The sequence below is a fragment of the Belonocnema kinseyi genome, chromosome 4, assembly GCF_010883055.1.
Source record: "Belonocnema kinseyi isolate 2016_QV_RU_SX_M_011 chromosome 4, B_treatae_v1, whole genome shotgun sequence".
In the NCBI taxonomy this organism is placed as follows: Eukaryota; Metazoa; Arthropoda; class Insecta; order Hymenoptera; family Cynipidae; genus Belonocnema; species Belonocnema kinseyi.
Window position 1 is genome coordinate 60,869,068 of NC_046660.1, and position 13,883 is coordinate 60,882,950.

At 22.5% G+C, this 13,883-nt stretch overlaps 1 protein-coding gene across 1 annotated transcript in view; it reads left to right on the forward strand.

Moving 5' to 3' along the window:
- LOC117170916 (protein slit) overlaps positions 1-13,310 on the forward strand; it is a 68,542-nt gene extending 55,232 nt beyond the window's left edge. The window contains exons 28-30 of the mRNA XM_033357963.1: positions 4,158-4,301; positions 7,708-7,847; positions 13,048-13,310. Of these exons, the coding sequence (XP_033213854.1) occupies positions 4,158-4,301; positions 7,708-7,847; positions 13,048-13,134 (371 nt within the window). The 3' untranslated portion in view covers positions 13,135-13,310. The remainder of the gene's footprint in view (positions 1-4,157; positions 4,302-7,707; positions 7,848-13,047) is intronic.
- The last annotated feature ends 573 nt before the right edge of the window (positions 13,311-13,883 follow it).

Sequence of the window (13,883 nt, forward strand, 5' to 3'; positions counted from 1 at the left end):
TATTTTATTTTTATATTTATTATATATTATTTTAGTATTATTTATCATAAATTATTTCTATTATATGATATTAATCACATACATTATATTTCTAAATAATAAAATAAATAAAAATATTAATATATTATTTAAATATAATTCGGATTTAAAAGAAAGGAATGAAAATTCATCTATTCTTTGTTGATGGAAAATTTATTATCTTCACTTAAAGCTTTAACCATTTTATTGAAAATTTATCTTTCTGTTTAAACATTACTTTTTTTTAATGAAAATTAATTTTCTTTGTAAAAATTTAACTATTTCATTTCTTATTGAAAATTTTTGTAGTTTGTAGAATATTAATTTTGTTTGGTTGGAAATTCATCTCTTTAGATGAAATTTTTATTTCATTCGGTTGAAAATCAATTTTTTTTCTTGATTTTGTCACTCAAAATTTAATTTATTCTATATTAAGTTGAAACTCTGTGTTAGGACAAATTTAAACTATTTTGCATAAAATTATTCTTTTTTTTTTTGTAAAAAAGTAGTCTCATTAATTGATACTTCATCTATTTTTGGTTGAAAATGTATCTTCGATAATATTATTCCTAATTCTATGATATAAATATAATTGACATAAAATTCAATTGTTCCAGTTAATGATTGATCAGTTTAGTTGAAAATTCATCAGTTTGGTTAATAATTAATTTCTTTAACTAAAAATTAAACAATTTCATTTTTAGTTAAAAGCTGTTTTTTTTCTATTTAAAAATTCAACAATTTGGATGAAAATTTGTTTATTTTTTATTAGAAATCGCACTATTTCGTTGTAAATTTACATTATTTGTTAAAAATATTTCTTTCCTGTTTTGAAAATTATATTTTTCTTCAAAAGTTAATCTTCTTGTTTAAAAACTCTACTTTATCGGTTAAAAATTAAAGTATTCCAGTTAAACATTGAACATTTTAGTAGAAAATTCATCTCTTAGGTTGAAAATAAAATTATTTGCTTGAAAGTTAAACTCTTTTGCTAAAAACATATTTTTATTGGTTGAAGATTCATCGTTTTAATCATTTAAAATTCATTTCTTTGGTTAAAAAATGAAGTATTTAATTGAAAACTTGTTTTTTAATTTTTTATTTCAGTTGAATATTCCATAATTTTAATTAAAAATTCATCTCTTTGCTGGAACATTAATTTTTTGACTAAAATATTGATTATTCAATTTTTTGTTTGAAAATGGTTTTTTTAGTTAAAAGTTCGTGTTTTCTTGCTTTAAATTAATCTTCTTAGTAAAAAATTTAAATTATTCTAATTAAAAATTCATTATTTGACTTAAAAATTCATCTTTCTGATTTAAAATGCAACTATTCCAATTAAATATTTACAATTTTATTGAAAAATTCATTAATTTGTTTGAAAATTTCTTTTTTTTAAATTAGTTTTTTTTTGCAGTCAGTAATTTTTTTATCTGAAAATTGAACTTATTACAATGGAACATTTTCATAGTCGTAGTTGAAAATTCATGTTTTTATTAAAAATAAATTTGTTTGACTAAAAATTGAATTATGCAAGCTTGGGTTGACAATTTATATTTTTGAGTCAAAATTAATTTTTTTCTTTAAAAATTCAACTATTTCAGTTGAAAATTCATTGTTTTAGTGCAAAACTCTTATGCTTTGTTTAAAATAAATTTATTTAGCTAAAAATTTCACTATTTCATTTTAGGTTAAAAATGGTTACTTTTTTAGTTGAAAATTTAACTAATTGGTTAATAATTAGTCTTTTTTAATTAAAAATTCAACTATTTCGTTAAAATTAATGTATTTTGTTGAAAACTTGTTTTTTTTTTTGTAGAAAATTAATCTTCTCGTGAAAAACTTCATTATTTTTATTAAAAATACATCGTTTTGGTTTAAAACTTGACTATTACAGTTGAAGATTAATAATTTTATGAAAAATTCATTCACCTTGGTTGATTTAAACTATTTTGTTGAAAATCTGTTTTTTTCGTCATTGAAAATTAATTTCTTCAACTAAAGATTTTACTATTCTATTTTTGGTTTAAAATTATTACTTTGTTAGTTCAAAATTCAACTAATTGGTTAATAATTAGTCTTTTTAATTAAAAACTCAACTATTTCGTTAAAATTAATGTATTTTGTTGAAATATTGTTTTTTTTTTTTTTTTTGTAGAAAATTTATCTTCTTTTTTAAGAATTGACTATTATACTTGAAAATGCATCTTTTTGGTTTAAAATTTAACTATTGGTTAAATATTTGTTTGGAAATTTATGTTTATGCTTAAAAACTTAAAAATTACATTTTGTATTGACAGTTTATGTAATTGGTAGAAATTATTTTTTTTTATAACAAATTCATCTATTCGGAAGGAATTTTAATTTCATTTGGTAGAAAATGAATATTTTTCAATTTTTTAACTTCAAATTTCATTATTCTGTTTTAATTTGAAAAACTTGATCTATTTTTGGTTACAAATTTATCTTTCTCAGTTAGAAAGTTAACAATTTCGTTAAAGATACATTTTTTGTTCGGAGATTCATCACCATAGTTTAAAAAAAATTTCTTTGGTAAAAAAACTTAATTATTTTGTTAAAAAGTTAAAACATATTGGTGTAAAAATTCCATGTTTTTGTTCAAGATTTATATTTTTGTGTTGAGAGCTTAACTAATTAGCAAGAAATTAGTATTTTTTGTTAAAAAATTCAAAATTTTAGTAAAATTTTTTTTTCATTATTGACTGAAAAATCTTCTTGGGTTGAATATTTAAATCGTCTTTTGAAATTTTCTCTTTTTCGTTTGAATTCGCCAGAATTCTCTCAACTTTTTGGTTTAAAATTTACCTATTACAGCTGAAGATTGATAATTTTATTAAAAAATTCATTCACCTCAGTTCAATTGAACTATTTTGTTGAAAATTAATTTTTTGTTGTTGAAAACTGATTTATTTAACTGGAAGTTGAACTATTCCATTTTTTATAAAAAAATGATATTTTTAATGGGAAAATTTAAGTTTTTATTTCAAAATTATTTTATTTTTTGCATCGCCGAATCGCCACATTTAGGTTCGGCGATAGCGTCTGGCGATCCCTCACCTATAAATCATGGCCCATAATATACTTGTAAGATTAGTGGTAATGTGGTGCAAAAAACCTTTTTTTTGAATAGTACTCCTAGAAACCAGTTTTTTCCTAAGTATACAAAAAGTCTTCTTTCTCATTTATATTTTCAAATTCAAAACATGAAAACTAAACAAATTATAATTTATAGTTTCAAAAGCAGACTTTCTGAATTGTAGAATCTGATGTGAAATCATTTTAAAAATTTAAAAACGTAGAATTTGAATTGTTTTAAGAGAATGTCTTCAAAAACAAATATAATATTTAAAAAAATTATTTGGGAAAAAATTAAAGAGAATTTAAACGAATTTGATCAAATACCTCCGAATTTAGGGTGAGTTTTAAAGACTTCAAAATGAATGAAACAAAAACTTTTTAAAAATCTACCAAATGAATAGAATTTTGTGAATTTATCAGAATTCAAAAGAATTTAGGATAAATTAATAATAATACAGGGTGAATTCAAAATAAATTGCAAAAAATATTTGAAAATTTCTTCAAATCTTTGAAGCCCTACACCGTATGTGTAAAGTTTAACTCATACAAATAACATTCGGAATGAGAAAATTCAGTCTATGGAAAAACGAAAAAAGTTGCAATCAAATGTTGAGTAACAAAATTTTGTTTAAAGAGTGCTTATTGTTTTCAAGGCAATGAAACTATGTCAGTTTTAATACCAATGCAAGTTATGAGTTGTAATAATATACATTCATGGGAATTATATAAAATTTCAGGGGTAAGATCGAGTACGAAGCACGAGATATGTGATGAGAATGTGTTCGTTAAAGCCCAAGGAGCTTTAACGAAAGAGAATTCACAATCATCAAATTACTGTTGTCGATGCTTTGGCCTTTAGTTTCAAAAAGTCTGTGCAAAAAGACCGAGCGCGTCGAGAACCGACGTTCGCGCGCTCAAATTTGTGAGCGAAGAGAGCCGCGCGCATATAAAAAAATTGATCAAATTAAATTAATAAATGAAATAATCAAGAAAAATATTTTAAAAAAATAAAAAAATTTTTTTTCATTGGATTGTTGCAGATTACAGCATCATAAGTCCAGTGGCTACTGATGCATGTGTGGGACATGAGTGTAGAAAAGGTTCGCAGTGCGTGCCTTCGCCATACGGAAACAGCTACACGTGTCGATGTCAACTTGGATGGCAGGGTCGATATTGTGAAAAAGGTAAGACCTTATTTTTCAAATTAACATTACCAATCTTTTAAATTTAACAAATTAAATTTAGAATAAATAATAATTTGAATTTCTTTTTAATGTGCAGCATTAAAATTTACCTACGGAATTCCTAGAAATTAAAAAAAAAAGACTAAGGAATTTTTAATGATTAAAAAACAAACAAACGATTAAAGTTGGAGAATATCTTCTTACATGTTTTCGTTAAAATATATATATTTTTTAAATAATAAATTAAAAATATGAAAGAAATAGAAAAGAATTTTCAAATCTCCTTCATTTTTTCTCTTGTCTATTTTTTTTCAAATCAAAATCGTAACATAAAAATTTTTTTAAATCTACAGTGTCTAAAAACCAGAAATTTAGAATTTATTTTTGCAGCTTTTTTTTAGAGGGCTCGCCGATCCGCAAAGTTTCACATAAAAATAAAATAAACAAAATTTTTTTTTATTTAAAAAGGGTTCTCTGGAATATTGTCCTTAATTATTATGGAATTAATTAATTAAATAATCTGCTTGATGGAAAATTCAACTTCTCGGTTGAACGTTGAGCTACTTTTTACCCATTCATTTTCTTAGTTGAAGTTATATCTCTTTGTTTAAAAATTTAAGTATTTTGTTTTAAATTCTTTTTGTTTCTTGAAAATTTTTTTTTTCAATTACAAATTTTTAACGATTTAAAGTTGATCGATTTTAGTTTAAAGTTAAACTATTTGGTTGAAAATTGACTTTTTAGCTAAAAATTTATATTTTTTTATTGAAATTTAGGGAAATTGTGGTCTGTTTGACTTTAAAATTTAACTTTTTGTTTGAAAATTCATATTTTCGGACTAAAACCTCAATTTTTTTCTAAAGAATTCGCCTTTTTGTTTTGAATATTCAACAATTTAATTAAAAAGTATTTTTTCCCTTGATTTTAGTTGAAAATTTAATTATTTTATTAAAAGTTTTAATATTTTGTTGAAAATTCTTTTTGTTTTTATAGAAAATAATTTTTTTCAACAACAAATTTTACCAGATTTAAAATTGATCGATTTTAGTTTAAAGTTAAACTATTTGGTTCAAAATGGACTTTTTAGCTGAAAATTCATATTTTTGGATTGAAATTTAGGAAAATTGTTTTCTTTTTAACTTACAAATTTTAAAAATTCATATTTTCGGGCTAAAAATTCCATTCATTTTTTTGTAAATAATTAGCCTTCTGCTTTAAAAATTCAACAATTTAATTCGAAAGAATTTTCAACCTTGCTTTTAGTTGAAAATTTAAATATTTTGTTAAAAATTTAATTATTTTATCCAAAGTTTAAATATTTTGTTCAAAATTTAAATGTTTTGTTAAAAATTGGTCTTTTTGGATTAAAGTATTTGTGCTTTTAGATTGAAAATTCAATAGTCTTCTAAAAATGTTAACTGGAGGCTTTAAAATTCATCTGTGTGGTTGAAAAGCAAATTTCTTGTTGAAAATGCCTATTTTAGTTTTGAAAATTGATATTTGCAGGTTGAAAATTTAACTATTTTGTAGAAAAATTTTCTCTTTGAATTAAAGATTTAACTGTTTTGTTGAAAATTCGTCTTCTTGGACCAAAAATTCTTATATTTTCGGGTTAAAAATTAAATTTTTTCCAAAGAATTAGCCTTTTTGCTTTGAAAATTCCACAATTTAATTCAAAAGAATTTTTAACTTTGATTGCAGTTAAAAATTTAACTACTTTGTTTGAAAATTTTATTGTTTTATTAAAAGTATAATTATTTTGTTAAAAATTTAAGTTTTTTATTGAAAATTAAACTATGTGGTTGAAAATTAATTTTCTTGTTTGAAATTCATATTTTGGGTTGAAAATTTGACTGTTTTGTAGAAAAAATTTCTTTTTGGCATACAAATTTAACTTATTTTCTGAAAATTCATCTTCATGGATTCAAAATCCTGTTCTCTTCTTATAAACTTTAACTCTTCGGTTGAAAATTTTATACTTTCGTATAAAAAATTCACTTTTTTCTAGAAAGTTCGGCTTTTTTCTTTTAACATTCAAAAAATTAATTTATATGAATTTTCTCCATTGATTCTCGTCGAAAATTTAATTATTTTGTTAAAAGTTTAATTACTTTGCTGAAAATTTAACTGTTTTTTTAACATTAGCTTTTTTGGATAAAAAACTTCATCTTTAGAATGGAAAATTTTTTGTTGAAAATTAACTTTTTTGTTGAAAGTTAAGTTTTTGTTGAAAATTCATTTTTAGGGCTAAAGATTTTTTTACTTTCGTATAATTTTAAACTGGTTTGTTAAAAAGTAACTTTTTGGTTTAAAATTAATATTTTTTGCTTTAAAATTCATTTTTTTGGGTTAAAAATTCAATTCTTTTATTTAAAAAATCGCCTTTTTGTTTAGAAAATTCAACGGTGCAATTAAAAAAATTATCTCTTGATTTTAGTTGAAAATTCAACTATTTTGTTTAAAATTGAATTTGTTTGTTGAAAATAAAACTTTTTTTAAAGATCCCAATTGTTTTTTTAACTCGTCTTTTTGGATACATTTTTTCTGTTGGATTGGAAATTCAACAGCCTGCTAAGAAATCGACTTTTAGTCTTGAAAATTAAACTATTTGGTTAAAATATAATTTTTTTTGCAGAAAATTTAACTGTTTCATATAAAGTTCGTCTTTTAGGAATAAGAATTAAACTGTTGCCTTAAGAATTCCTTAAAACTGTTTAGTTAAAAACGATTATTTTTGGGGTTAAAAATTACATTTTTTTCTAGAGGATTCACCTTTTTGGTTTCTAAAATTGAATAATTTAATTTAAAAAAATTTTCTCTCTTGATTTTAGCTGAAAATTCAACTGTTTTGTTGAATAACCCGTTCTTTTGAATTAAAAATACAACTATTGGGTTTGAAATTCGACTATTTTATATAAAATTCGACTTTTGTGCTTAAAAATTAAATATATTTGTTAAAACTTTTTGCAAATTAGTTTTTTTTAACCATTTTAATTTCTTGAAAGAATTTCTTATCTCAGAATATCACAAATTAAAGGTATTTTCGAGGGTATTTCCTGAACGCTTCAGCCTAATTGATTGATATTATATCATTAATATTTGATTATTAAAATAATAATAATCTTCGAAGATTGAATTTTTTCATTGTGTTTAGTGTTTATTGATTAAACAATTGAGACTTGTTTGAGTGCAACTTTTAACAGGAAAGAGCAAAAAAATGTACTTATGGCTATTTTTCATCATTCATTCATTTTGTTTTAATTTGTAGTTTTTTTTAACATATTAATAATTTTTTCGCAATTATTTTTTTTTATTACCAATAATTTAGTTTTTTTTTAATTTTCAAGAATTTCTTAGTTTTTGAATATTTGCTAGTTTACTAATTCCCCCCCCCCCCTCTTTTTAGCACCAACATGTCGAAAAGAACACACCCGTGAGTACTACAGTGAAAATGGATGTCGAAGCCGACGTCCAGTAAAATTGGCAAAGTGCTGGGGTAGTTGTGGGAATACTTGTTGTTTGCCGCGCAAAACCAAAAGACGCAAGGTGAGAAAAAATTTTTAAATACAAGTTATCTTATTTATTATTAATTTATTATTCATTTAGTATTTATTAATTATTTATTTATTATTTATTCATCATTTAATTATTATTTATTTTTTATATTATATTAAATAGTATATTATTATTTATATTTATTATTGTGTTTTTTTATTTATTAATTTTATTTTTTTAAAAGCTAGCTCTTAAAAATTTTTTGAACTCATTTTCCTTGTTTACTGATACAAACATATAAAAAACTTCAAGAAATTATGAGATAAAAAAATAGATAAACAATATTTTTTTAAAATACGCATATCAGATATTTTTTTTAAATGTATTTTTATCAGTAGATAAATTTTGATTGCTTATTCGTGTCATTTTTTTTCTTTTTTTTTTGTACTCTAAAAAAATATTATAATGTAAAAAACGAGAATTTAAGAAAATTATTATTCACAAAAATAAATTAATACTGAAGTTTTTCTAATAAACCGATTTAAAAAAGTTAAATCTTACTTGAATAAGATATTTTTGATTTTCAGCGATAGAATGGCTGAAAGCCTTTGAAATTTCCAAAATATTTAGAAAAACCTAAAAGTTCCTTGAACCTTCATTTAATTTATTTTCTAAAGTTCTTCACAAATCCGTTGGAATCCATTGAGATTTTTAAATATCATTGATATTCTGAGTATTGTTTAAAAATCCTTTGAAATTTTTTAAAGCCCTATGAAATTTTTTGGAAACCCTTAAAAAATGTTAATCTTGCGAAATGCTTTGGAATTTTCTAATCCCTTAAATAATAATTAATTAATTTAATAGTCGATTTTTGTCCAATAATTTTTTTCTAATATCTTTCAAAATTCCTTAAAAAATGATATAAATTTGATTTAAATAATTAAATTGAATTAAATTCTCTTAAATCATTTCAGAAATCACATAAAATCCAGAAAAATCCCCTAAAATCTCTTGAAATATTTTATATTTTTCTAAATCCTTGAAATATTTAATTTTGAACCAATTAAATCAATTTTTTACTACTATGAGGGAGCATTTAACTGGGTTAGTTAATTTTTTGGTTTAGAACATTAATTTTCGATTTAAAAAACGGATTTTGCAATTGGAATAGTTAAATCTTTGATTAAAAAAATTAATTTGAGATAAAAAAAATTAATAAAAAAAAAGAAGTTCCTTCTAAAAAATGAATTTTTAATTAAAATGATGAATTTTTAACCAAAAATATTAATTTTCAACCAAGACTTTTCAACTGAAAAAAAAAATTTTATTTTAAAAAGATCAATTTTAAAATGAATATTAGAATTTTCAACTAAGAACAAAAAATTTCAAACTGAAAATAGGATAGCTCAATTTTCAGTTAAAAAATCAAAATTCTATAAAAAAAATTAATAAAAATTAATTAAATTTCTTATAAACAACAGGGTTTTTTTTAGACAAATACATCAATTTTTAACTAAAGAAATATGCTTTTTCATTTGAAAAGAATTAATTTTTTGAAAAAAGATTAATTTTAAACAAACTAATTGAATTTACAACTTAAGAAGAACATTTTTCAACTAAAAACGAAATAGTTAAATTTTGTGGTTAGAAAAATTCAATTTCGACCCCAAAATATAAATTTTTAGCAATTAAGAATTATTTTCTTCTGACATGAATTTTTATCTAAAAATGATAAATTTTGAACAAAAATAAAATATTTGAATTTTTAAATAACAAAATTAAATTTTATCAAATGAAGTGAATTTTCACAAAAGGATGGGGAATTTAACTGAATTAGTTATATTTTTAGTTGAAAAATGAATTTTTAATCAAAATAAGTATTTTTCAATATTTTTAAATTTCAAAAGTTAAATCTCTAGGTAAAAAAAATAATTTGCGGTTAAAAAAAAATTGCAAAAAAATTCAATTTCCTATCTAAGAGATGAATTTTTTATTAAAATTATGTGTTTTCAACTAAAAAGATGAATTTTCAACAAAGAAAATTAATTTTCAACTAAAAAAGATCAATTTAGAACAAAAAATAGAATACTTGTATTTTCAGTTGAAAAAAATTGATTTCCGGAAAAAAAATAATTCCTCCAAATAGAAAGTTATATTTGCTAACAAAGAGATAAATTTTTTATTAAAATGAAGAATTTTCTATGAAAAAGATTAATTTTCCACTAAGAAATACGCATTCTCATTTGAAAAGGATCTTTTTAGACAAAATTTGAAAAGGATTTTAAAAAAGAATAATTTTAAACAAAATAATTGAATTTTCAACTGAAAAAGAAAAATTTTTAACAAAAAAACAGCAAAGTTACATTTTCCGTCAGGAAAATTCAATTTCGTAAAAAAAAGGTTTTCGCCATTAATATTAATTTTCTTCTAAACAATACGAAAATTAATATTTAGCAAAAAAATTATTTTTCAATATTTCTGAATTGGAATAGTTAAATGTTTGTTTAAAAAATTAATTTAAGATCCAAAAAATAATTCTTAAATAAGGTAAATTTCCCAGCAAAGAGATGAAATTTCTACCCAAAAAGATGGATTTCCAACCAAAAAGATCCATTTTTATTTAAAAAATATCAATTGTATAAGAAATAATTGATTTTTTAACTGAAAATGAAAAATATGCCAAATAAAAAGAGGATACTTACATTTTTAGTTGAAGAAATTAAACTTCGATGAAAGAAATGAATTTTCAGAAAAATATTTAAATATTCTACCAAAAGACCGATTTTACAAAAAATATAATAGTCGAATTTTCAGCTTAAAAAGTTGATTTTTGACCAAAAAAATTCATTTTCAAACAAAAAAAGTTTAATTTCCTACCAAAGATTAATTTGTATGTAAAATTATGAATTTTCTGCCAAAAGTATGAATTTTGTACTAAAAATACGCGTATTAAATTAAAGAGGATCAGTTTTCAACCAAAAAGGTAAATTTTTAACCGAAATTGGTAGTCAAATTTTCAATTAAAAAATTAAGTTTCAACCGAAAAAATTAATTTTTAAATAAAATGGCGTAGTGTTTAACTGGATTAGTTATACTTTTAGTAAAAAAATTAATTTTTAACTAGAAAAAAAAAGGAATTTTCAATATTTTTTAATTTGAATAGTTAAATCTTTAGTTTAAAAAATTAATATACGTTAAAAGAAAATTAAGTTAAAAAAAAGTGAAAGTTCCTAACAAAGAGATGAATTTTTAATTAAAATTATGAATTTTCAACCACAATTTTTCAACTAAAAAATATTAATTTTTATTTAGAAAAGATCAATTTTTTAAATAAATAGTTGAATTTTCAAGAAAAAACGAAAAATTTGACAAAGGAGAATGAAATGGCGGAGTATTTAGCTGGATTAAGTTATATTTTTAGTTAATAAAATTAACTTGCGATATATAGAATAGATTTTAAAAAAGGTCAAATTTCCTATCAAGGAGATGAATTTTTAATTAAAGTTATAAATTTGCAACCAAGAGGATTAATTTCTGATACAAACGAAGATTTTTCAACGAAAATAAATCAATTTTTATTTTAAAAAGATCACTTTCAAAATAAATAGTTGAATTTTCAACTACAAACGAAAAATTGTATAAATAAAATTTTGACAAAAAAACGAATTTTTAACAATCTACATTTATTTTCTTCTAAATAGTACGAATTTTTAACCAAATACATGCATTTTAAACTAAAAAGATCAATTTTGAACAAAAAATGAAATAATTTAATTTTCAATAAAAGAAATTGAATGTTAAATAAATTAGATGAATTTTCTACTATTTTTACATTTTTAGGGGGAAACTTAATTAATTATTATTTAAGAATGAATTTTCAGAAAAATATTTGCATTTTTTACCAAAAGATCAATTTTCAGTAAAGGAGATTAATTTTCTTCTAAACAACACAAATTTTTTGCAAAATACATAAATTTTGAACTAAAACATACGCATTTTCCTTTTATAAGGATCAATTTTCATGTGAAAAAGATCAATTTTAAATAAAATAATAGAATTTTTAACTGAAAAAGAAAAATTTTCAACAAGAAACGAAATTCTTAAATTGTTAGTTAGGAAAATTCAATTTTGACGAATTTTCAACCAAATTCATGAATTTTAAACTAAAAAGATCAATTATAAACAAATAAAAAAAATAGTTAAATTTTCAATTAAAGAAAATGACTGTTTAACAAATGAGATGAATTATCTGCTATTTTTAAATTTTTATTGGTAAAATTAATTTTGAATGAAGAAAAAAATAAAGATTTTTTAATATTATTTTAGTTTATATTTAAAACAAACAGTTGAATTTTCAAGTCAAGACGAAAAATTTGAAAACGAGAAATAGGATGGTAAAATTTTCAATTAAAAGCTAAATTTTCCACTGGAATAATTAAATTTTTAGTTGCAAAGTTGATGTTGAACAAAGTAGTTACATTTTTCAAAAGAGATGAATTTTCAATAAAAATTATAAATCTTCCACCAAAAGAATGAATTTTAAACAAAAGGATTTCGCTTTTAACCACAAGTAATTGAATTTTCAAAAAAAAAGGTAAATTCAGAGCGAAAAATGTAAAAAGAAATTTATATTATGATCCAGAAATATTTCGCCCTTTTTAGTGGCAAAAGTTCGTCTTTTTGGAATTAAACTTTAATTTTATCTAAGAAGCTTATTTCTTGTTTTAAAAATCAGATTTTTATCGTGAAAAGTCATCTATAATATTTTTAAACGTAAAATTCAACCACTTTTTTTGAATGATCTTTTTGATCAAAAAATTAATGTTTTAGTAAAAAAAAATGTTTTTTGAAAATGCAACTTTCTGGTTATAAATTTTGCTTCTTCGCGTGAGTATTCAACTATTTTGTTTGAAATATTTGGTTGCATAATTTTGTTAAAAATCATTTTTTTATTCAAGGTTTATATTTTCAGTTGAAAATTAATCTCTTTGGTTGAAACCTATTTTGTTGAAAATTCTTTTTTAACTGAAAATGTAACTTTTCCATTTTTTAAAGTTTTTTTTAAAGATGTTTTAGTTGAAAATGATCCTTTTTTTGAAAAAGAAGAATTTTCATAAAAATATTGAAACTGATCGCCAGACGCTGTCGCTAAATCTTGCTTCCGGTTCCTTTGTACCTATAAGGAATAAAATACGAAAAATAAAATCCCTGAAACCCCCGTAACTTGTTTAAATTCTAGTTTTCTTTTCAGATTCGTTTAATTTGTAACGACGGTACTCGCTACACAAAAGACGTCGACCTGGTACGCAAATGCACGTGTACTCGCAAATGTTATTAAAAAAAAAAAAACATTCTCGCTCGATCGGACTTCCGGGTCCAAAAAAGCAGAAATGCTGAACATCTCAAAGGACTGAATCTTCCACTTCCGCTGCTCGCCCCCTTCCCCAAGGAGTGGACGCGCTCACAAATAAATAAACAAAAAAACAAAGAAACAAACAAATAAATAAATAATTGTGAGAATAAGTGAAATGGAAACATTTTAATCTCGGAGTGGTGAAAATAGTGAAGGCTAAACAAGATGGACACACAGCCGGCTCAGTGTGATATTGTATTATTTAAAAGAAAAACATATGTTAATTAATACATAATTAACATATATTATTATAGGTATATTACTATTGGTATCAACCAGCTAAGCGTACTAGGTAGGTATTCGTAAACGATAATATGTCTAGCCGTATTTCGTTGCGCGGGCGCGTACGAACTACAACAGACTCGAATTCCTTCCAATTCTTTGGAATTTCGATGAGAAAAATACTCTGGACGTACATGCTCGCGTCTCCGCGAATTTTTACGGTGTAAATGCTGTAAATGGATAAAGTAGCGAGGATTATTCTGCCTAATGAACGATACGACTTTAAGAATAATGAAATATTTACGAAATGCCTTATTTCGATTTGGTTGAGTTCCTTTGACAAAATTCCCCAAGAACTTGACTCTTTCTTCGTAATTTACATTCGTGTATCTCCGTACAACGCTTTGCGGTTCATATCATTTTCGGCGGTGTCCATTTCATCGCCGTTTACT